The 26,976-nt window shown below is 34.9% G+C and overlaps 1 protein-coding gene across 4 annotated transcripts in view; it reads left to right on the forward strand.

The window, feature by feature from the left end:
• Cad96Ca (tyrosine kinase receptor Cad96Ca) overlaps positions 1–26,976 on the forward strand; it is a 96,258-nt gene that overhangs the window by 36,022 nt on the left and 33,260 nt on the right. For all 4 annotated transcript variants that reach the window (XM_073083652.1, XM_073083656.1, XM_073083654.1 and 1 more), the window contains exons 2-3: positions 6,953–7,176; positions 26,731–26,957. In XM_073083652.1, the coding sequence (XP_072939753.1) occupies positions 7,131–7,176; positions 26,731–26,957 (273 nt within the window). In that variant the 5' untranslated portion in view covers positions 6,953–7,130. The remainder of the gene's footprint in view (positions 1–6,952; positions 7,177–26,730; positions 26,958–26,976) is intronic.

The following is a 26,976-nucleotide window of genomic DNA, read 5'->3' on the forward strand; positions in this document are numbered from 1 at the left end:
AAAATCAATGAGCCACATCGTTGTGTCTGCGGAGAAGGTGTCGATCAATCTGGTCATCACGGTCTGTCGTGTCAACGCAGTGCCGGCCGTATGTCGCGCCACGCATGCATCAACGATGTCATCCGTCGGGCTCTTGTCACCATCAACGTACCGGCTACCTTGGAGCCGAACGGTATAGTGCGTGATGATGGCAAGCGGCCAGATGGTTTGACACTCGTTCCCTGGAAACAGGGGAGGTCCTTGGTATGGGATGGTACATGTGTTGACACCATGGCACCGTCTCATATTCGGGCAACCTCGATGCGTGCTGGTGCGGCGGCCGAATCTGCGGAGGCTGTGAAGCGGCGCAAATATGCTGCTATTTCACAGAATTATATATTTGTGCCCTTCGCAGTTGAGACGATGGGACCGTGGGGACCAGAAGCGAAGCAATTTTATAAAGAATTGTCTTCGCGCTTGATTGAGACCTCTGGTGACCCAAGAGCTGGAGCTTACCTCGGTCAACAAATAAGTTTGGCCATACAACGAGGTAATGCTGCTAGTGTCTTGGGTACACTACCGCGGAGCAGCGATCTGGCTCATTTATTTTATTTATTATAGTTTTAGTTATTTTTTTTGATTACTGTAAATATTTTTATTTCTATTTGTTTTAAATTTAGTTTAAGTATATTTTGTAATTGTTTAATAACTTGTAAATTATATACAAAAAATTAAAATTCCTATGAGCATTGTTTATATTAAAGTAAATTTTAATATAATATAATTATTTATATTTAAAACAATGTTAAACGTTTTATAACTTAAAACTTAATAATTATAATTTCTTTGCCATCTATAAAATATCCTTGTTGCAATTTACGGATGAAATTTATATGAGACTCAATAAACATGTTATTATATGTAATTTGGATTGTTTCTGAATGTTTTATAATTCTAGAATTCATTTAAAACGTATTGCTAATTTTATATAACTTATTTTGAACATAATTCATTAGCAATAATTCTGTAATAAATATTAAATAATACTGTTTTGATTTTGCCCGTTTATCGTTGATAGATGGTGCTGATCAATAATGCATCCATTTTTATAAGTTAAATTAATATATCAGTAACTTACAAAAGCCTTTTTATGTTAAAAACTTATTTTGCTAATATTATATCTTATTCAATTGCTTACTGATTTTATATGTTACTCTTCTTTAAAAACGTTCATAAAAGATTGTTAATCATATTATGGCGCCAATGTTAATATTTTTCACAGTGTTTATAAATGATCAAACCTATAACTTAATTTATGCAAAAATGTAAACAAATTAGTTAATGACGTTTTAATGTTTTATATATTGCTAATTATTTTTATTGTAATAATTACTTTCATATGGGATTTGAACTTACTGTATTTTAAATTAATAAAAGCACTCTTGATTCATATTTTGGTTACCGTTACGCCTCAACTTTTCGTGTTACACTTGATTTTACTCCTCATAAAATTTCCGTACCGGGCCTTATAACTCAAATCGTTTCTTAAGGAGTAAACTCCAAAAAAAAAATTGTTCAAAAATCTTGCCATTGGTTCTCTTATAATTTTGACGAATCATTGACGAATGACACATCATATAATGTTAAAGTCCGTTAAGACATTTTGGCTATAAAATAAGACAAAGACTAATTCTTTAAACATACGTTAAAAAAGTAGTCTTCGTAGTGGGAAAAATTGGACGAATGTATTAAGTGTCCATAATATTTGTATCAGCAAAGACGTCATTAAAGCGTCATTGACTTTGGAGGAAACCTGACTGCTTTTCGTCAAGCAGCCAAACTATAATTATAATGACGATAAGCTTAAAACTTGTATAAAATCAGGTCACTTACATTAATTTATCGATATACCTGCACTAAGTACAGTCCCTACGCAGTTGATTATAAATGTAAAGTGGGTTAAACACCGCATGCAATACATTTATCATAAATAAATCATGACAAACGTAGTTAACATTTATGTATGTTTAATTTATCACTTGCAACAAGTATCCTTGTATGTCATTCAATACCAAAACTGGGTCCTAAAACTAATATACTCGTCTCAATAAAGAAAAACCCCTATGTTTTTTTTTTATTTATACGATTTGTATTACAAGTTTTTAGTTTCACTTGAGCTTATTTACACATATTTGAGACGGTTGTGTTCAAGATCGATAGGTTGATTATAGGTAGGGTCATGAATGAATACGATATCTCTATCAAATTCTTATTCTCGATAAGTTTCACAAGAATCTTGCAAAACTTCAAATTTAGTAGCAATGCTACTGAAGCTAACATCAGGACGGACTCTTATCATATTTGGTATTGATTAAAGATATCCATGGGCGGCAGCGCCCATTTACTATAACGCATGCCCGTTTGCTAATTCTATGAAAAACCAGAGTCTATACAAAATTATTCTTAAACAGTTATGAGCAAAATTACATTAAAGTAATTAGTCAAGCACGTCGTGAAAATCTGAATGTCAGGTGTTAAATCACTTGTGTTGCGAAATATGTACAATTTGTTCCAATAAATAATATAATGAAATATAACGACTTCTGTATATTTTTTTCGTTTACATTTTACGGAGGTTGAGCGACAGGTATATATAAATGTCGTCATTATGAATCACAACTCTATTTGCATCAATTTAAACCCATTATTTACAAGATGTGTAATGACTTACAATTGACTTACAATTACAATTATGACTCAATAATTGTGACGTCGTATGAATTATACGCAAGAATGAGTGTCAATTATAAAGAAAACGACGCTCGTGTTTTTCAATTATAGATTGTAAAATCTGTAGGAAGCAATTAATAATTGCATTATTATGCGTCATAAAATAAGAAAGCGTATGTATATTAAATTAATTTTATTGTTTATGGAGATAAAAGTAAATAATAACATTCTAAAACCAATAAAATAACAATAAAATTCTGTAGAATCCATTGATCCTCAAACTTAAAATTGCTGTAGGTGGTCCATGAATTATATTAATATAATAATGTATGTATAATAGGTAAAGGTAAATACTATTATATTTAATACGTAATAGGTATTTGATTTTATTTTTATTTTTAAAAGTTAGACTTAGAAAAAATGCCTATTTGTTTATGTAGTTAAATGTGAATTAAAAAAAAAATGAATACACATGTGTCCCAAGGAAGAATTAAAAGTTTCTTTTGTTTTCAGTTTTCACCTATTATATTAAAAAAACTGCTAAACGATAATATAACTTACTATATCTGTCAAATGTTTTATTTCTCATAATAAACTATCAACAAACAAAGTCATACATTACGAAATCTAGGTAAACAGCAGCAAGCAGGACCTAGCCCCAAAATACCCAACCAGGCAGCCAATAGCATCTGAATTCACGAGGCGTGCTTATCTACTTAAAACCATTACTAGTCGGTCCGTCCGTCGAGAAAGCGTAGCACGCTCCACCGCCGATAGTCAAGTGGATCACCATCAAACTGTTCATTTCGTTGCACTGTAATTTTTTGAGAGCGATTAGTAGTGCAAGACTGGGTGTTTGTATAGCTACGCTTTTCTTTTTGGGGTTCCGTACCCCCAGGCCCTAGGGAACTTATTACTAAGCCCCCGCTGTCTGTCCGTCACACATCGGACACTATATATCTTAACTTTATTAGATATACTACTAGATGGCCCGGCAAATGTTGTATTGCCATATAAATAATAACATGTTAAGGGTGAACAACCCTTATCACATAGGGGTAAGAAAAATAGATAGTAGCCGATTCTCAGACCTACTGAATATGCATATAAAATTTAGTGAAAATCGGAAAAGCCGTTTCGGAGGAGTTCGGTAACTAACACTGTGACACGAGAATTTTATATTTAAGATGATACCTTTGGACCCGAAACGTGGTACTGTTATATTTGGCACTATTATTTAAACCTTCAACTATTTTTATTTACATAAAAGAGTTGGTAGATTGATTTACCAGTAGCACTACCATGAGTTTACAAAAGTATTACTCGCTAGCGACTGCGTAAAATAAATGTATGAAAAATTGTACAGCGCCTCTGGTGGTTACTCGTAGAACTAAAATCCGTAGTGGCGTAACTCGATACGTAAAAAACCTATCGAAATCAAATCGCTAGCTAATGTCATTATGATCTATTGCCATACAAATTCGGTCCCATGAGTCATTAATTTGACAGACGTTGTCAAGAAATACCGTAACGATAGTAGTTATGTTATTCACTAGCAAAATGACAATAGTTTTCTATTTACAATTTCTATAGTGGCGTTTCTATGCCAACTCATGGTAGTGCTACAGGAGTACGTTTATTTTAGATTAAAAACTTTGGACCGTTCAATTTTTACTTTTTTAGCAATAGGATGCATTCCAATTTTTCAGCCGTGCCGTGCAATTTAGCTGTACATTTCTCATCTCTATGCCTAAATGGGTTTCCCTTTTCCAGCCCTGCACCGTATTTTGATTGGAAATTTCTTTCCCAAGGCTCACAAGATTTTTCACTACAGACTGAACCTTATAGCTAGGAGTTAGAAATTCTAATAGCGGTATTTACTTATAACTATAAGCTATCAGAATGTTGTATTAATGTTTAGTATAAACACATTAAGTTCAAGAATGTACTGTATAGGATATCATTGGGAGACAGTGGTATTGCGGGTAGCCGCAGACTTTCTCGCTTGACAGTCATTTCACTTTGAATGCCGTCATAAAGATCGCTGGAACAGTGCTATAACGACATATCTTTACAAAGAAATACTAATTACGAATCTATCTGTGACAATTATGTTTCAAATTTTCAATCAAGCCATTGAACAAATCATATTGATCGTAGAAAAGTATGAACTGATTTTGACTCTCATAAGCAAATACAAATCGTAACAATGGATCGAACTATGTTACACTTACCTACTCTGAAAATGTTTACAAAATAAACGTTCAAATTCGAAGAATCGTTAGTAGCGATTCTCTTCCAAATATTATTAATTACTAGCTATTGCCCGCGGCTTCGCCCGCGTTTAAAAGAAAATGATATGACATACTAACATACATAAAACTGAAAATTCGTACCTTGAACTGTAATAAACAAGGGCATGTTTAAAATATACTTTATAGATTTAATATTAATCTAAAATGAAATCCTTACATATTATTGCTCAATTAATAAAATTATGTAAATGTTTAAAACAAGTATTGTGGTATCGGTTTTTCATTTGGAATTTTAAATAACGTCAAACTAATCCAAATAAAACCAATTAGGATGGTCTGCGGAAGGGTTTCCTATAAAATCCTGTTAATAAGATTACCCTAGTTCTAGTCAGGATAGTCAGATAAAGTTAGGGTAAATCTACCTGGATAGAATGGATTTCAGGACCGTAATGCCTGATTCTATTAACTCCATATTCTTTTTTGGTTCAATTCGTGCTTGTTTTCGGAACTTATACTTCGTAATGATTTTTACCAGATTGCGGTAATGTTTTTAGAGTGTATGTTTGTGTGTATGTTTCATTCTTTGGCACATTCTACAGTTTAAGCGGATTAGCAATGTTATCAGAGATGTCGTTTTATTTGTCTGTATTGTAGAAATGACATAAACTACATCATTCTCATTTAATTGTTATAAGCTGTCGGATTTTTTGGCCTTTATAACTCGTAGAGATTTACAATTAGACTATACTCTTTTAGGATATTATGGGTATTATTAATAAATTATACGCTTTAAGGACATTACATTATAAAATATCATGTGATAATTACGCTGTCTATCAATATTTGCATATTTTGAACTTAATATAGCGTAAATAAACAATCGAAACATTGATTAATTATTCAGCTTGTCTATAAACGCACCTATTGCGTAATTGACAAATTGTGAAATAAAGTTATGAGCGGATGTCCAAGCGACTATTGCGAATATGGGACACGCAACGCAACGCATGCATTACGCATTTGTTAATTCTCACAGAATACAAATGGTTACATTGTAATTCTGCAAAAACATTATGTTTGAATAGTAGAAAAAATAACGCAGATAACGTACCTGACGTGGTTTTGTTTATTATAAATTGAAAATAGCTAAAGTTAATCCAAGAAAATTATAAATGATGTATCTCAAAGGCCCTTAATTATACATTCTGTGTTAAATAAGAAATAAAGTAATGTTTTTCCCTAATTATTGATATTTTTCTTTGAGTTACTTAATATTCTTTTTAATTTTGGATAGCTGTGTAACTTTCGAAGACGATCAACGAATGGATCCTTAAATTGTAATAAAACTATATAAAGTAACTTATTTATATTGCTAAGTATTTATTCAAAATATTTAACATAACTTTCCTGTTACTGTTCGGTTCGTGTTGTTTGTTTTGTACTTGTTATCTACTCTTGTTTGTTAAGATTTCTCGTAATGTTATTGTTTACGAACGTTTGTTTACATCACAGGGTTTCTTTGTTTGTCATCAAAATTTAAAATCTTTTTACTAAGTTGGTATATGCTTGTTATTTGCTTCTCGATCTAAATCTAATTAAAGATGATGAAATTATCATGACAAAGGCTGACTTAACTTTATATAACAAATATAATGCATTATACCTACTTATGTAACAACATATAACAATAAATTGTATTTATGCCAAATGAGCTTAATAAATATCAGGCTAATCAATCACCGACTTTGTTTATTTGGTATCCAATTATTGTACCGTTGATACGAATAACTTACTAAATCCATTCAATTCATTCTAATAATCGATAATCTATCAAATAGAAAATTACCAAAAGAGATTAAGTATCAATTACATTAACATTAACATTAACATTCTCGTGTTAATGTTAATTAAAATACTTTTCTTGTATTCATGTTTATTTATGTATGTTCATAGAAAACGTGTTACTTAAATTATTATTTTTGTTTCAGATCTGTGGATGTAGTGTTCAGTGCAGTTCAGTAATTTTACATTATTACCACATAAAACGTGACGAAGTGAAGTGTTACTAAGTGGCATAAATGTGCAAGTGAAGTGATGCGCAAGTGGAAGCGATCACAAATGAAGCGACGACCGCGACCGAGAGACGCGGCCGCGCAGTGAATCAACATGTTCGTCACAATTGTTTGGCTCGTCACCGGATATGTCACGCTCGGTAAGACGTCTAGTATCTAGTACTCATGACAGCCTGGTACTTCTAGGTGCATCGATGTATCAATACACGTGTCTATGTGTCTCTTTGTATGTACAAAAACGTTAATGTAGATAGAGCATTTGCAGCCTTAAGGTAGGTAGAGACTGGGCGTCCAAGGTTCGAACCCAGACATACGAGTACATCTACATTTTTTTTAAGTTACATGCGTATTACAATTGACTTGCTTTAAAGATGAAGCAAAACTTGAAGAAAGTTACATTCTTTAGACAAGTTTTCTGAAGCTTAACGTTTTAAATTGAACATCTATAGTAAAATAGTAGAACATCTATAGTAGAATAGAATGACGTATGATCGAACGAAATGAGTCGTGGTTTATCGTAACGAATATTGGATTGGTGGTCTACGTTAATGGTTTTCTATTCGATCAATCAAAACTGTCGTTTCATTCGAAAACAAGCCATACCAACTACCATTTATTAACAGTAACATCCTAGTGATTAAAATTTGGCCGCAGGGAACCCGAGGGAACTCGAAGTTGAATCACAGGTCCGCGCGTCTTGTACAAAATTATGTACCCGTTAGCAATACTTGATTACTTGATATAACAGTGAAAGCAGTCAACGTGAACAAAGATTTGTGAAGTCTACCAATCAGCACTTAGCGAGTAGTGAATTATGGCAGAAACCCCATCACTTTAAGGGAGACCCGTGCATAGCAGCCGTTCAGTATCACGTAACGACGAATATTATATTGAGTAAAAAGCCTTCCACACTAATTGACTGAAATAGATGTCTCTGAAATGTAATAGGATCAAGTCAATAAATCACCGTATCTGTTACTCTGGAAGGCAAGGTTATTTTTTATCCGTAAAGGGTTCTAGTTAATGGGCGCGAAGGACGTGACAAAATGTAAGGGCTAAGGGATATGCTATTGATTGTGTAGATATACGAGTATATCAGCCCTTGTTTATCTACGGGATTTATTTTCCGATTACGTTGTTTTGTTGTGGGATTCGTGTAAAATATAATTTTACAATAATCTTTAAGATTAAAGGTGTTTTGTTGCGCGAAATTAGTACAGGCTCTATCTGGAGGCATGGCAGTGCCTCCGCCAAGTCGAGCCAAAAAAAGCGGCACGGCCGTACCATTCTTTTCTCGAAGCAATTCGGCCCATTTTTGACCCCCTGTAACTTAGTTGTATATGAAGCTGGAAGCCTGAATTTTTACTATATTTTACGTACAAATAAAGGATTACTTGATTTTCTGTTTCTAGTAGCAACTACTAGAAACAGAAAATCAAGTCTACCAACGTACGCTTCGTGTTCCAATACGTTGTAATAACTGCTTTTCAGAAGATATCGACATAATAGTTATTAAGTGTAGGTATCATATTAGTTTAAAACATTACTTTGGAACATGATGGGTGGCGCTACATTTGAGATCATTTTTTTTCTTTTATGGAAGGATACATTGCCATAAAATTTGTGGTAGCTTTTAGAGTGGTTATGGTCTGTACCACCATAAAAATCACCACCATTTTTTTTGCATTCTCTCTTAATTTATGTGAAAAGCAGGGTGTTATATACTACAAGTTTCACAGGGTGTAACATCATATATGTCGCTAGTAGACTGTTGTGAAGTAGTTTTATCCTTTATAACTATAACAAAGATACAATACTGCCATAACGGTAAGTTATCGATAATACGTCGATACTATCGACCTCAATTATTCTAAAGTCTATCGTTAGTCATATTTTGTACTAAACTTGTTCTACTTTAAATATTAATTTATGTACCATAGCTGTAAAGCGCTTAGCTTTGTAACACAGGTGTTTTAGGGCGGTTCGTTAAATTTGCGGAGCTTTAGGCTTACCGCTAATCGATTACTATCGCTATAGATGTGGATTGAGCCATTAAGTAGTGGTTAATGTGACTTATGAAAGATTTTTCAAATACCTAAAATCAAAAGTGTGCCGCTCAAACAATAAATTGGTCGCCCATGCGGCAGTTGTTTACCCGACTACTTTGTACCTTATGTGACAAAATGGTAGCCAATAGGCAGTCAGCCTAAAAATCTAACTTTTAATTTTATAATAAATCTCCTATACAATACTGGGAACGTTCATATTGTAAATAAATACTTCATGTGGGTCCATGCATAAAATACATAATTAAAGTGATTGGAATCCGTGAGTCTATGTTATTAGAATTAGATTTTTTAATAATTACATTTTCAAGAACTGGGCTTATTTCTTGTATATACCTAAGTTGTTACACGTGTCTAAAATTTTATGTGTAAACGAGAATAAACATACCTAATGTGTATATTTATCCTACATCTTATCTTATAAATAAAAGGTATTATTCCGTTTCAATATTCTAAGCATGGTTCTAAACATTTGGTTTAATGTACAAGTTGATGATTAACAGAAATAATAAACTCAGTAATATTTAAACGAATTAAGGAAACACGTCTATAAAACAGGAAATCATTCCACATTTTTCTAATCTCTCCCGTACTTAGAAGCGGTTTACGATCAGCCTCCAAGTGTGTTAGAATTCCGCGGAGCATTAGACGTTCTTAGAAAGTACTAGGATATAAGAAATCACGAGCAGGTCTAGGCTAGCGTTCCCGTATGTGGCACTCGTATCCAGAGTCCAGTCGCTGTAAACACGTATGCACACGCTGATAGACCGTTTTTCTATGATCCCAATACCTCGCCCATTCTCACGTGCGCTCGTTTATATGTTAGAATGAGACAGAAGAAGCGTACACATCGAAGAGCTAGAATCGACGTATTTCGATATTAGAACGTTTGCGTGTGAAGTTTCCCGTTCTCTGTTGCACCTATGTTTGGAAGTTTGCGCGAATGGGATGGATACATAGCGTGGTGTGACGCGATATTGTCACGATGGTATACGTACTAAGGTCACATGAAAGCGTAAATGTAGCCAACTCATGTGTGGGGAGATTCGTAGTATTAGGGAAGCATAAGTGAATGGAAGTTGATCTGAATACGAAATCGTCTAATCCGTGGGTTGAAGGCTGAATGTTGCCGCAAATTGTTACTATGTAAAGGACACTGAAGGCTTTTTGTAACGGGTTTTCACACTAATTGGGTGTAATGAAAACAAATTTGATTTTTACGAGCCAATTAAGGATATTCCGTGTAACAAAACTTAAGTAGGAAAACGAGTAAACAAAGTGAAATCAATTTGTTGTTTGTTTATTGATAATATTCGTACTACTACTGCGAGTTCTTTTTTTATTTGTTTACAACAACAAGTTTCTTAATCTTCATGAATGTACTTAATTATATTTTTGAAATAAATTATTACAAACCGACTGCTTAAAATATAGTCTATGTTATGTATGTCTAGTCTACTCCCGCAATTTAGATGAACCCAACAACGTCTATATATGTTATAGCCGGAATAGGACTTGCTAAGACATATACTTACATACGTTGGAAAAACATTTCCCTCCGCAGTGGAGTAAAAAAGTAATATTATAAAAGTAAGTATAAAAAATAAATTAATTCCAGCATCATAAATGACAGGCAATATAAACAAAACGCGGAAAACTCGATAATGAAAACAGGAAAATATAAAATGAAAAGGCAAAGTTAGTAATTAGTTATTGTACAGAAGCCTGTTTAATTTTCCGTTCTAGGAAATATTATTTACAGCATCCTTATCCTTTAATATCATATAACATCTCTGAATCTGCCTATTCGTCTATAATTCGAGATCTAAAGGTTATATTTATATAAATAATTATTTTTGCTACTCGCCATTTTTTATGATATATACGAAAAGCAGACGAACATGCCGTCCACCTGATGGTAAGTGGCTGTGACATCTGTAATCAACAAGATAGGATTAGATATTCCTATGTGAAGTCGGCCACAGATGCGCCGCTACTTCTGAGGACTAAGCAGCAATGCCTGGGAAAAGAATGTCTCCCTTATCACTGTTATTAGGTAGAAATAAAATACCTCTTGAAGCCGTTGTGTATTTCCATAAATAAATCAGCAATGAAATTTGTTGAATCTAGGCAAAGTCACAACATTAAAGTAGATATGCTGTCCCGTCTTATCCCGATGGATATTCTCTTTTCAAACTATTTTGCAATACCTTAAAGATTATCTAAACATCCTTTTTGCTTAACTAAAGCGGACCAAGGCCGACGGGATGCCTTCTTATTGTGGATAGCCATTATTAGGGCTACCCACTATCCTTTAATGAACGTATAGTCGTTGGATCAATTCACGATTCGCTATTTTCTTGTGTGGGATGATGATTAGATATTGATTACATGCTTACTTGTTACTATTTCAGAAATGTTAAGGAGTTCAGTAGTTTGGTGCATTATGGAGGAATCTCTGGGTTTTTCTTGTATGAGATGAGCTAAGTTTGTGTCAAAATTTGCGTGTCGTCGTTGTCGACCAATTCCATGCTGACCCATTGGTAGACACGGATCTCATTTCAGAGAGAAATATAGTCATCTTTCGCTGGTCAAGTGAGATTGATGATGCCTTTGAGAATTTTTTTTTAACTTTCAGGGTCTCGAACCCCCCAATTGAAAGGTCGAGATTTCACAAAATATACCCTTTGTCCATGAAGTAAAACTCATAATTATACATATATTTCGAGAATAAGTAGTTCATGTCCTTTCCCTTTTTAAAAATCTTGCCGGAAATTATATTTTGATTATCGTAACCAAATAAATAAATTAATACTACATTTTAAGCTGGCAATTTAAATGGCTTTGGCTTTAAGTACAATATTTTGGTCATACCAAAAATATTGCAAGAAACTTATATTATTTTCAAGAGCGCAATTTAGTACCTTCTATTAGTACTTCAGCCCTGACACAAGCGATGTACTTTAGTCCACCAGGTGTTTCACTTAAACTCGTTTTGTTATTATTATAGAAGGAACCAAATTGTAGTTACGACCTTTTGAAAGGATCTGATCTGCATTTGAAGGTGAACTGGGTTATAAATAGGTACTTAAATCGGTAAAAATGATGCGACGGCACATTAGTAATTGTATTGATATGTGCGTGGTGCTCAAAATTTTAAGTTGCACAATTTTCGGTTTTAAGTTAAACTTAAATAATTTTAAAACAATACAAGTTGGATTCTTAAACCCCCTCTTTATCATCAATCCATTACTGCTCTACTGTTGAGTACGGGTTGCCTCTCAGAGTCAGGATTAAGCAGCTGAGAATGATTTACCGCGCTAACCTAGGGCGAATTGGAAGACTTCACAAATTCTTGAGAATTTTTGTTTGAGATCTCGCAGATATGCTGTTTGCTCGCGATGATTTCTTTAGACTTCAAAACAAGTGATAATTCATTCTTGATTCTTCTTACGCGTACATAAAAAAATAACGTTAAATCAATGGTATTCCCCTGGAATTCAAACCTCGATCCACTCGATTAAAAGATCGCGTTTAACCACTAGGCAGCGGCCACTTTTTTTAATGAAATTGAAGAAACAGACGCCCAACTGGTGATAAGTAGAGATTGCCGATAATGGGAACCTGTAATCAATTCTAAATAAGATTACAGGTCTATTAGACGTTGGCTACACGTGTATATCTACGTCTGAGGATTAAGTTGGGATACCTCGTGTATCCCTACTCTTCCACACAATATGGCAGAAGTACAGAGATAGTCCTACTATAGTCGAAATACGACATGGCCCGATATACGACATTAAAATTACAGTGTGAAGATATTATGTTCCTTACTCTAGATATGCCCTTGAAAATATTTTGACCATTTTATAATAGACTGATATCCGGAAATGAGATATTACGGAATTATATTGAAAGTAGTAAAAAAGGCTAATCATCTAAATTTCTTACTAGACATCCTTTAGCGCTCTTTATTACTTATCAATCTATTATTTTGATTTGCTCAGTTTTTAGGCTTCCGTCGGCTTTTACAAAACATTTTCCTACATATCGTTTCCTTGCCAATCGTCAGTTTATACATGTTTTGTGACAACCATATGGAGAGTAAATATACCCATTTTACAACTTTGGTATTTACAAGCACTGTTACTTGAACATTTATAGCCGAAACTTCATTGTTTCAATCCGGGTTCAACACCCACACGCGTCCAATGAATTCGAACTGAGGATCGTGCGTAGCATCGTAATCTCATAATATTAAGTATTTAAGGTGACCTTTTGATATTTAACATTATCTTGTAATTGTATAACGTATGTTGGTAAGCGTTCACTCTATAAACAAATAACTAGATTTATATATAATTGTGCCAAAATACATAGCGCTCTAATATGTTGTTGTTTTTGGTGGATTGTACCATAGGCCCGTTCGAAGGTTGCGTTAAAGTACTATAGCAATAACCTTGACAATAGTGATGGATTTAACAATTCTATGTTGCACCAAGATATTTGTCATTGACGTCATTTGTCACTACGATTTTTAATCGACCATGACAGACACGGAAATTGATAAAGTAAAGTCTTTAACCGATCGAAATGGACTTAACGTTAAGTGTTATTTATGACTTCATGTTAACCCTAAGTAAAATGATGCTAAATTAGAATTGTTTAATCGTATATTTGACAGCTGGTTATGCTTTTGATAATGTTTTGTTAATGTCATAAGGCGCGACCAAGCCGAAGTGAATTTAATAAATTAGCGCGTTGAAAAGAAACATTAGATTATCATAATACACATTAAAAGTCTCCGAAATATAAATAGAACAGATACCTTTATAAAGTCTGCTATAATGTTTTAAGCAAAGTGTAAAGTATTATGTAAATTTGTCCGTGGTTAAATCAACAACTTGCCATTTCGTTCAGGGTAACATAAAATACACCACAACCTTCAAATACCACATTTAATTTGTTGCGGTTAGTTGGTATTCAGCTTAGGAAAAAGTGGCAAAGTTATTTCCTCGGCGGTTTCAAGAATTTTGTACTAGGGCAGCAAAGAATGGCACGGGTACAGAATGTTATTGAGGCTTCTTTGAGAATAACGTACTTTGATGTTTTCAGGTCAGTAACACTTGGTTCAATACAGAGTGTTATACAAAATTGCGATTTTGATACGTATATTGCTCTCACGTTATAGAGAAAAAGTAGGAGGTGAGTAAAAATACTGCTTAATCTAATGCTAGATCTTGATTAAAATTTTAATTACCTCTGATTTTACCTACTGGTTTGCTTATTTTCCTTAATTTTTACGAATAATATATTCGTAAATTTTGGATTTGGATTTTATCTTCAAAAATTTAAAGAGCCATAACTTTCTAACGCACTTAAAAGCCTGAAAACTAACTCTTAGGAAATTGCGATAACTATATTAATAAACGCTTAAAGCATCTAAAATTTAACGATCATTCAAATATTTTATTCCGTAATAGCTGTCTTCAAAATTACGTCACCGTAGCCGAAGCGTACTTGAGGTATTAAAAATATCCTTTAAATTTTTAAACTATCTCAAAATATTATGTGCTTGGTTATCATTCTATCTTAATAAAATTTCACTAAAGTCGTTTTGTAAAATAAAACGAACCAATTTCTTATCCGAACAAAATCTCGGCCTCTATAAAGTACCTACTGGGATTGTTTTATGAAATAGAAATAGCATAGTTTTGTATTATAATTCCAAAAAGGACAGAAGTCATGTGATCGCCACGTGGCCCTGATAAGGTATAGGTACACAGGACTAAGTTGGTGAACCTTCTTTGTCTATTGTATTATAACCTTTGTTTTTTTTTTCTTAACGAGGGGGAAACCTTCAAAAGGTACCCTACGACGTGGGAGCGACGCCGGGTTATGTGGGATTCTTACCGCACTAAAACCCCCCCGGTGGCCGTCCTCAACGCTTGTTGGAGAACTCCGGGATCTCCGACGGAACGCAACCGGAGCCCTCCAAGCGCGATGCCCCGATCGGGCTCTGCCCTGGGGGAGCAGTTTTCGCTCCTCCCGCACCATTTGGTGTACACGACGCTATGCGACCACACATACCGCCGTCCTTCCCGGGATCGCTTACTGGACGGCTAGAGCTCCCACTCTTGCCGCCCGCAACCCCGGAAGCCCCCTTTTAGTCGCCTCTTACGACAGGGAGGAGTTACCGTAGCCCTATTCTAGTCCCGGAACTACAGGGACAATTGTATTATAACCTAGCCAACCTGCTACTAAGAGCATCAGCAATTAACGATTTATAGTCCGTGCCAAACTGCTAGTCCGCTCTGAAGTGGTTGCGAACAGGTGTAGTCATACAATTTGCTATGGAGACGCGATTCATTTCTATATTCAGAGCGGACTAGCAGTTTTACGTGGTCTATACCTGCTTTTCAGAAGCTTGGTGCACCGATCAAACGCTATATTCTGCCCAAAATTAGAGGCTTGATGCAAATGAACGCAAAAACGCAATCTACATTACTTGATCGAATGCAACAAGTCGCCGAAAGCATGTATATTAAAGCGCCGATGTTGGTAGTAGCATAGCTGAACCCATAAATCAGAACACTGCATCGAGTAACGATGCTAGTTCCAGACAGAATAAAATATGGTGTTAGTGCGTCCCGAGTGGAATCTATTTTTATTATCAAACAATACCTTATTATATGTCTTCTATCGTAAATCCTGGCGACCTCATCATATTTCTAAACCAACGAACCAATGCACTACTAGGATCAATCAAAGAAAGACGCAGATAAAATTCATATGTCTCCGAGCTTAATCAGGCCGTATTTTGTTTGTGTGTATCCATTGCCCCCACAGGTAAAAATCTGACACTAGCATTGTAGATTGAACTCCATAATAATAGCGTGACAAAGAAAATTCGCTTGAATACGTCCCTTAGACATTCTATTTAATTTTCTATTTCAAAACACGCGATATACGCCTCTACGTTACGATAGTAGGGTGGCTTTCCCGCTGTAGTGTATTACCATAGAGCGCTTACAATTTCTACGCGCCTGGTACTCTCGGACGCACACACATCGCACCGGCTCGTCTCATTCCATATATCAAGGTCACTTACTCACATGCAGCTGCGTCTTCTGTCTCTTTCTATCATGGACTTGTGTCGAATGTGAGACAAGGCCGCCTGTGCTTGTGCCGCAACGTCTAGACGCTATGTGAACTTTCGCGGACACTACTAAGAAGTAGTGACAAGTAAAACACGGTTGTGTCTATTCAATTACCTACTTAACCTTAACTTTGAATCCTTTTTATCTAATGAATAACAATATAAGTATCTGAAAATGTAAGTAAAACTTGCTATGATCGCGTGGAAAATATTCTGATATACTTAGATTTAATTTTCCATCATGGTAGATCATACAAGCCAGCGGTTTGTTTAGCGGTTACCATAGTTTTAAATATCATTGGGTAACCACAAAAGACAAGAAATGAAAATATTAACATTTCAATCACGTGCATTGATTTTGGTAAAAAAAAATTTAACAAAAAAATAAAACCGACTTCTATGTCACTACAAAGTAAAATAAGAAATACACTATAAGAAATATGTACTAAACCAACATTTATTTCAATTATTTTTTACTTTGTAGTGACATAGAAGTCGGTTTTATTTTTTTGTTAAAATTTTTTTTTTCACCCTTTTTAGTGATCATGAATAAAGGTAAGGTCTGAATTCATACGGATTGGACCCACCCGCTCGCAGGGCGCTGCCGCGCCCTTCTCGCTTAGTTTTATATTGTCTTACATGTTCCAACCTAACCTAACCAATTCAATACGAAACACTATAGGCGAGGCTTTATGAGATACTAATTATTGGCTAGGTTAGGTAGGAACAGATAAGTAAATAAATCAAACTAGGTGGTAAAACTCTGCGTAACTAGGTGGTAAAAACTAAATTTACCTTAATTCAATAGTTAAGAAAAGAAAAAGGAGTTGAAGGTCAAATTTTTCATCATATGTCTGTGTCTAGCAACTTCATTACAACAAATGTATATTCTATTTACTTAACATGGGAGGCACATCTGCATCATCAGGATTGAAGAATTGAAGGTCATATCTTCCATCATGTCTCTACTCATGACCTCATCATATATTCGTAAGCTCCAAATGCCTAACTTGTATGATTGAGGCAGGAGGCACTTCTGCATTATCAGAGTTGAAGAGTAGAAGGTCAAATTTTCCATCATATATCTCTACCTATCAACCTTATTGAATATTCATAAGCATCAAATGGCTAACTTGTATGGTTGAGGCAGGAGGCACCTCTGCATTATCAGAGTTGAAGAGTAGAAGGTCAAATTTTCCATCATATATCTCAACTTATCGATTTGATTAAATATCCATAAGTTCCAAATGCCTAACTTGTATGGTTGAGGCAGGAGGCACTTCTGCATTACCAGGGTTGAAGAGTTGAAGGTCAAATTTTCCATCATATCATGTTAACCTAGATACTCAATGTTCATTTTAAGTTTCATGAGAATTGAGTGGGCAGAAGGTAAGTTGTCATAAATATGTAAAAAGCAGGGGTAGTGATGATGAGTTCCACCCCATAACTTAAATTCTAATCATCAGAGCATACTAATGTTAAGGTAGGAAAGTACCGCAACAAAACTCCCTTTCATATGAAAAAAAGAAAATTAAAATTGGTTAAGAAATACTCGACTTATTCAAGTTTATATGAAATCGGGTATTCCAATTTTCCGGGAAAACTGGCGGAAATATTCAAATTTCCTCGAAATGGGACCCCCTGTGAAACTAGCCACATACAATGGTGTATGAATCATGTCGATCGGTCGCGGCATCGTGAAAAAATCGCCGAACAAACATAAAAAAATAAAAAATAAAAATATATATATACGGTCGAATTGAGAAACCTCCTCCTTTTTTTTGAAGTCGGTTAAAAATAGGATTATAAAAAATAACTTACCCGTATTTTGGAGTAATATCAGAAGATCAGAACTGCCAATATCATGTCGATAAAAGAGAAATAAAAAGCGTCCGTAATGGGCGATCATAAACAATGAACGTTACGCCAATTTGACGGCCCAAAATCTTATAACGCCCGTTTTGGACAACTTAATTGTTTTAGCTGTAAAATGTTATCGCGTTACGTTTTCCCCGGCGTCATTTTTGGCGCGTTTGTGAGGTCGTTTCGTTAATAAGTGCTCTCAAATGTGTCCAGTCCGCAAAGTTTAGTTGTAACGCCTTTTTCGTCAGAATAAATAGTAACCCCTTTGTCTCTTTTCAAAGAGATTAAATTTAAAGGACTGTAAGGTGGAGATTCTCAAGACTTTCATGCCCATTCTCTTTAACATCATTTCGAATTTATACAGACAGTTGAATTTCATATATTTAAGATCGATTTACTACATTTTTTCTCTTAAATAACACTTTTCTTCATAAAAGTTAAATGACATGACATTTCTTATTAGCCTGAAAACTTCAATTTTTTTCAAAATTCTATAATTTATGGCGCTAAAACGTTATCTATAAATGGAAGGACGTTATTAAATGTTCCGCCAGACGCTATCAATATACACTTCAGTAGAACACCCATCTGAAATAACCGAATTCACGGCTTTATTGTTTGAAGCATACTGCGTAAGTCTATTGTACTAGAAACAGTAGGCAATATTACCAAACATTTCGCATCTCTTAGCGATTATTGCCTATCTATCAAATATTCAATTGTGTGTGAGGTAGGGCCACCGAATCAGCGACATTTGTATGCCTGGCGCCCGTATAAAAGTTTAAGTTTGTATTAAAGCACGACTTTCAGCCGCTTTCATTTCTGACACTGAAGTAGTACATTGAAAATTTCCATTTGGGATTGCCAAAGTCAGAATTTTATCATACAATTTTACAATACATTTTAAAAGACACAATTTTTTTTTTTAAATATTCCCTTAACATTTAAAAAAATTTTAGAGTTAGTATAAAGCTAAGGTTAAGTTTATAAAATCGTAACCTCAGTTCCTTGTCTTTTAAGATTGTTTTATCTTGTAAACATCGTCGATAATAATTGTTTTTTTTATTTTGTCTTAACTGCACATCTAACATGGAGTATAAAAACTGTTTAGTCTCAATTTAAATCATGAAATAGGATGAAAAATCTGCTGTTGTATTCCTGTATTTATTTTTGGTTTTATCAGCTACAAATTCAATTCACAATATTATCATATTTCTATCTCTCTAATAACTTTAAACTACAATACGAACTGCTATACCAATTATATGGGTGTTTGATTTTTTGGTAACGGTTCTTAATAGTAAAATGTGTTTTTTTATTTATCTATTAAGTGGCTGTAGTACGTAAGATGTTATTTTCCAATTTTATCTAAATTGATGTAAAAATATCTTTGATTCATCAAAAATTAAATTCTATTTCACCGCGGATTCTACGGCTCTACGTTTTATTGTAGAACAGAGGAGAACACACCCAAAAACAATGTCTATTGTCAAACTATTGGCACAATGTCAAATATACTTAGAAAGTTCGTGTGTCTAGAAATGTGGTCTAGAACACGAACTAACTTAGACACAAGTATGTTATAAGTTGCAAGCGTGCATAGACTCGTGATTATATAGATTTTAATCGATTTATTAAGTTAAGCAATGCTGTTGGGTTTTGAATGGTTGAACGCTTGTACTCAATTATAGTGATGAAAGTTTCGTTCATCAGTTCGTTGGTGAGGTAATGGGTACTTTAAAAACATCTATCACCCATTCTTGTCCCATTACTAGTATAGGTCTGACAAGAACTTGGATGGTAGACAAGGGTATACCGTGGTAGCCAGTGCATATATGGGTTGACTCAACACACAGGTAATTGTATACCTACACGTAAATATTAAAACTTCCAGACGATCAAGGGTATGGAGTGGCTTATCTTGGCCTAAGAAAATCCATAATTCATAAATAATGACACCTTTAGTATTTCTTTCCGACGCCGGTACGGGTCCCCTTTAACGAGTTCTATATCCAGGTCGAATTTTGTATAATTCTTTGTTAACAGAGTTCAACAAACAAAAAGGAGTAGACACTAAATTTTAGGTCAACGGATAAAGGTGTTCTCAGAATTTGTTCAAGCGTTAGAATTTACTTCATAAACTAATACCGAATGACAATACAAGGCTTAAACGGGGCTTTAGAAGCGAGATATTTTACACGGGAATTTCTTATATAACTTAGAATTATCCTCTAGGGTAGCTAAATACGAGACGATGACTACAATAGAAAAGTTTATCAGACAGAAAACAATACACCCAGACAAGAGTGAACAAAGAAAAGCACCATAAAATGTAGTCTCCGCAGAACAAATGAAAGTTAATAGTTTTTCAAACCTTCATCCATATTCATCAAACTTTCTGTTAGCCAGAGCTCTGTTATCCAAAACAGTTGTTATTACAACACGCGAGCAGCATAAGTGATACTGTTACGTGGTATTCGTAATCCAAGGCTGAGTGAAAGTAGGGTCGGCACTTTCACTTCGCCGGAGTTTATTAACGCGTTATCCTCTCGCTAACTGGACGGCTCAGTTCCATTCATGAATTGGTTTTAGAACATCACTATGTTGTATCATTTTTATGTTGACTTTTTTAACTTTTGTTAGATTTTAGAAGTTAACGCGTTATCCTCTCGCTAACCGGACGGCTCAGTTCAATTCTGAATTGGTTTTAGAACATGACCATGCTGCATCTTTTTTGTTTTTATTTATTAAGTTGCTGTTAATTTAAATTTTGTTAGACTTTTCGTGTTAGCGCCGTTCCATTTATGAGTTGGTTTTAGAACATCATTATGCTGTATCATTTTTATTTTGTCTTTATTTATTAAGTTGTTGTTTACGATTTTGAGATTAACGCGTTATCCTTTCGCTAACTGGTCGGAATAATTCCATTTATGAATTGGTTTTAGGACGTCACTACGTTCTATCATTTTTAAGCTATTGCATAGCTTTTATCGCGGGCTTTGAGCGCGGCGACCGAATCGAGAAATTCCGTAACGAAAATAAGTAACACCTTTCAACAACTCGGTTGCCTGGAGACTTGATATCCAACTATCAAGTCTCCAGGCAACCGAGTTATTGACTGTCAATAGAAAAATATGGATATAATTGAATAAAGTATTATTTTACATTCCTTATTATTTTATTTGATATTGGCGACGAGATGTCGAATGAACTAAAAAACAATAAGGAAATACGAGCCACATTACGTGGGTTAATGAAACGAACCGAAAATTACATTTCGGGAATAGAAAAAATTGACATTGAAGAAATAAATATACGACTGAATTCTTTACAAGAAAATTTGAACAAATTCTACGCGATTCAAGAAAAAATTGAATGGCTTACAGAAGAAGAAAATTTAGAAGAGGAAATAAAATACAGGTACGAATTTGAAGAAATATATACAAAGCTAAAATTTAAATTTTTGAATGTACAAAAAGAAAATAATCGGCTAATACCTGAATGTTCTTTTATATCAGCAAGAGCGGAAGTTTATTTGATAAACTGTTAACTGTCAAGGCACGCTTGAGACGTACACCTAATACAAAAGAGTTATCACCTTATCAGTTAATGTTCGGCAGAGAGGTAAGAACCTATATGCATGCCTTATTTAAGAAATCCGCCCCACTATCCAGATTACATTACAATGCACCGCCAACGCAGGAGTTCGGACAAGGTGATAAGGTACAAGTCCGCAGTTACACCAACCCAAGAGTTAAATGGGAGTTCGGAGTCGTCATCCGAAGATTAGGTAGACTCCATTATGAAGTCAGAACTGAAAATGGCATACTGGTGCGCCGTCACCTTGACCAAATGCTGCCGGCGCCCCTGGTGGTGTAAGTGAAAATAGCGGTGGAGGACTGTTGGATATCAAGTCTCCAGGCAACCGAGTTGTTGACTGTCAATAGAAAAATATGGATATAATTGAATAAAGTATTATTTTAAATTCCTTATTATTTTATTTGACTTAATTAACCTTAATTCGTCAACTTGAACACAGATGGCAGTAATACACATTTTTTTATAATCCGTGCGGAAATCTTAAAATTGCGTGAAGTATATTTTATATTCCCATTATAAAATTCAAAATTATATTACCATATTATCCAAATAATATGTTTTATCAACATAAGCTATGTTGAATTCTGGATTGATAAAATAACGTAAAAGAGTGTTTGTTATTTTTAAACGTACAATTACAACTGGCAGACTTGACAGCACAAAATCAAAACGCCATTATGATTTATGGTACAAATAATTTGTGTACAAAGTGTTTTAAATATGAATAAAAAAAGTGCATTTATTAATGAAAAATGCGATGTACCTGTAACATTCGGCCAAATGTCACAGGCACATCGCATTGATCCATTTATATTGCTGGTTGTTAATACTTTATGTCACTTATTAAATACTTTTCTATTTTATATTTTAGAATGTTCAGTCTTGCTTGGAGTTATGAAATGTCAGCTGATATTTGCAATGTCTTATATAACGGAGATATGATAAAATAGTGGATAAAGATGTATTAATGTAAATGTTGATGATTATGAAAGAATATATTGTATTTCTGGAATTCCTTCTGAGCGTTTTCATAGCATAAAAAATGCTATGCAATAGCTTTACCGCGGCAGTCTCCGAGTGCCACTAGTATTTTTATTTTTTTCTTAATTTAGAACGTTGTTGTGGATTCAAATTTTGTTAACGCGAATTTAACGCGTTATTCTCTTGCCAACAGCGCGGTTCGGTTCCAAACTTAAACTGGTTAGAACGTCATTATAGTGTTGTTAGTAGCTTTTTTTTAATTATTTATAACGTTATAGAGTTCAGTAGAGTTAACTCCCGGAATTTATTAAGTGGTTATTCTCTCCCTAAACGGATTGTTCAATTATATTCCTAGATACAATTAATTCAGGAATAGTATTTACATATTCAAAAGCTTAATTATTGAAGCATCGAAATATTCTGTATGTGGTTGGTAAGCAGTTGTATAAATTGAATAATTACTAGGAGCCAAGTGGTACATCTGTTACGACCATGTTCGTACGGTACATTAAGTTTTCAATGGCCCTTGAAGATTAATTGTTTCTGTGGGCCCTACGCTACTTTCATTATGGTTTTCTTAAACTTAGAAAAAGAGGTAATTGCACGAATCATAAAAATTTAATTATAAGTGACACTGAAAGACTAAGATTTAAATCTCGAAAACCATTTAACAAATGTAAGGTCACAATGCTCCTAAGGCAGAAATTAAACAAAGAACTCATCCATACAAGTCCTTAAATCTCACACTTCACTAAATATACTGTTAATTAAATTCTTCATTAAAATCCACTTCGATTACCGGTCTGACAATATTTCAATCAGTTCGGCTAACCTTATTTACCTTCCAAATAGATTCGCCAGACTGTAACTCCAGCTAACAAATTAACAATTGATAGTGTTCACTAATCCTCTCAGCGTTTCATATACATTTGACCGGACAAGGGCAAAAACGACTGAATGCGTATTCATTAAGTTTCGAAAGCAATCAATATTATATACCTTTCTCTTATTTATAACACTAGAAGGATCGTTCATTTTTATTCTAATTGTGCCATAATCAATAAAATGATTTGATTTTGAAAAAAAACATGAATTAATCTTCCAAAATTAGAAATTTACTTTTAATTTCATATTTAACTCTGCCATACTTATTTCTGATTTATACTAGTTTTCTATTGTTGATTTCATAGTTTTAATGCATTGACTGTCTTGGCTATCTTTGAAGTACGCGATTAACGTGATTTATTTTGTCATCATTGTAAAGTCTGCACCTACAATGAAAAACCGAATAACATGCGTCAATTTCAAATGAAGATTCAATCGGAAAACATGCAAATTACTGTAATATCGACATCGCTTTTTTTACAAGTAGAGAAAATGAAATTTTGGCCAAAGGGTCAGTCGACAGCTGTCTACGATATTACAAAACTTGTGAAAGAATCTCAAGCATTAATAAAATTTATGTCACCGAATACGGAAGCTATTATCCCTGCGAAGAGATTTCTACTCCATCTAAGGAACTGAACATTCTTCGGCTCAAGATTTATGGAGTCCACGAATGTATTTCCTGTTCCAAAAAAGGGTGGATTGGAGAATTTAAGTCCGTTGGCTATGTCATCGTAGTTTTATCGTCCAAAGTCTAATAAAGACTAAACAATAGTTTTAAGTATGCAATGGTTAGGCACTTCAAGTATGTAACATCATGCATTTATTTGTACAATGTTCAAAATAATATTATTCGCACAAATTTACCCCATGTAACTTCTAAGAGCCCCCGCAAACTATACAGTTTTTATTCGCTAATAGTTTACCGGTATAAAGGTTAGAAGTCGTATAGCTCAACAAAATTTGTTATCGGCCTACACCGATTTTTCGTAATGTGCGCACTTGGATTTTCCTCATACTGATTAAAGAGCCGATCTAACTATCGCCCGATAAAAAATTTATCAGTTTTTGCGGGCTCTAACAGTTAGAAGAGCAAAGGTCATAGTGACGCGCGTTAGCAACAATTTCCGTTTGTTAAATGTGAATGTCTACTACGTCTGCATGGTTTAAAAAATCAAAGGGCATACGTTCGGTTGGTAAGCCGAAATTAATTCCATTGAATAATGGATCCCACTACTTTTTACGGCAGAAGACGAACAATTTTTACGTTACGAGACTTGCATTTTCTTACATTTTCTATTTTAATGGGATATTATTCCATCAAATACAGTTATTACAATTTTCGGCTAAAAATTAGCTGTTTAATTATATTTGGATATTTAGTGTGTTGGATAAACAAAAGAAACAACATAACATAATAAACAAATGAACAACACAGAAACAAATTTCATTTTCAATTACTTTAATTAACTACATAGGTTATATCGGCCTACAAACTTTGTTTAGTGTTTGAAGTCCCGATATAGGAGTATAAAACGGGAAGTTTTAGAACTGAGATTGCGCGTATAAACATAATCAATTTTAATTTAAAGTCTCCATATAAGCTTAGCGTCCATGCTATTTATAAATAGGATCGAAACTTGAACGTTTACAAGTTACAAGATATTAAGGATCTTAAAGGCTATTTATACCTTTCTTTTTTTTGGTTTCGAGGGGGAAACCTTCAAAAGGTACCCGACGACGTGGTAGCGACGCCGGGTTATGTGGGATTTTTACCGCACTAAAACCCCCCCGGTGGCCGTCCTCAGCGCTTGGTGGAGAACTCCGGGATCTCCGACGGAACACAACCGGAGTCCTCCGGGCGCGATGCCCCGGTCGGGCTCTGCCCTGCGGACGGCGGCATGCGACCACACATACCGCTGTTCTTCCCGGGGTTGCTCTCCGGACGGTTCGAGCCCCCGCTCTTGCCGCCGGTAACCCCGGAAACCCCCTTTTAGTCGCCTCTTACGACAGGCAGGGGATACCGTAGCCCTATTCTAGTCCCGGAACTATAGGGACACCGCGCCGGGGGGCGCTCTCTGCACCTTTGGCGCCTTCTTCTCCGCGCGGGATCGACGCGCTCCCTGGCCCGTTCGGCGTCCTCTTTAGCGAGCATAACGCGGTCGCAGAACGCGACCACGCTATCCCACCCTTCGCCAGAACGGACCATCGCTGCAACTACAGTCTCCGGGGAGAGGTCCGGCCCTATGTTCTGCACCAAGATAGTTTATTTATTTACCTGTACATAGTTTTTTGAACTATAGAGTACTCTTAATATTGCTTTGCAATCTTTAATAATACACCGTTTAGTGTCAGCGTAAAATATGTAGTAGATACTTTGTCTCTTCCCTTGAATGTCGCACAGGACTAACCAAAGAATAGAACTTAAGGGATGTGCAATAGTGCCTTCTTACGAAGTTTTTCACAACAACTTTAAAATTGTAAAGTTTCATATCAGACTTAATTTTTAGACGAGATAAAACTTGTATTTTTGTCTCCATCTTTTTTATTTTTTGTTTATTGTTATGTCTTATTTAGCATTTTTATTCAGAGAGATTACTTGTAATATATTTACCGACATGGCCTAATACTGACTAGACCTAAAATATTCGCTCCAAATTTGTTATGAGCTCTTGAGACATTACGGAAAATTAACATCTGCCAAGTAATCAGCTATGATGGAGAGCGAACGAACGAATTCCACCTGCTATTCCTATTAACCTCATTTCACGCACATTGGATCCAGGAAAAGCTATCTTAACAAAATTCGACACTCGTTACTGAATAAAGTATCCGAAGGGACGGACCCAACATTGAAGACACTTATTGTGTCACATTTTACGAGAACAGGAAATTAGGATCCGTTCAGCTTTATATGTAAATTTTATATGTAATTTAGTAGAGTCGCATTTGCTTCTTTTTTATATCATATGTGCCAAAGTTTAGATAAGTCTCTCATAAATCAAAACCTTCGTTGACCGAATCAAACCAATAAATGTTACACATTGTTAATATTAACTATTACGTAAAAAATCACCATAATGATGATATGCTCTTCTAATATGCTACAGAAGGCTAACATAACCCTTCAATTGTTTCAGCGTCATCACAACTCCCGGCAGGGTTCAGTTTGCCAGCGATCATGCGTGTGGATAGAAATTGGTTCGCGATGTCATCGGATCCTATTGGGTCCGTGGTCACCAGGGTCCACACGGATCGGGGCAATCAGAACGTGACCTTCGGGTTGGAGAGCAGTGGACCACCCGCGCCTTTCACCATCAACCCAAGGACCGGAGTCGTCACGGTTAATGATACGCTTACTGATAAGGTTAGAAAGAAAACTTTAT

This window comes from Epargyreus clarus, unplaced genomic scaffold (genome assembly GCF_041222505.1).
Source record: "Epargyreus clarus isolate Ecla_fem2 unplaced genomic scaffold, WU_Ecla_fem_2.2 ptg000019l, whole genome shotgun sequence".
NCBI classification, from domain to species: Eukaryota; Metazoa; Arthropoda; class Insecta; order Lepidoptera; family Hesperiidae; genus Epargyreus; species Epargyreus clarus.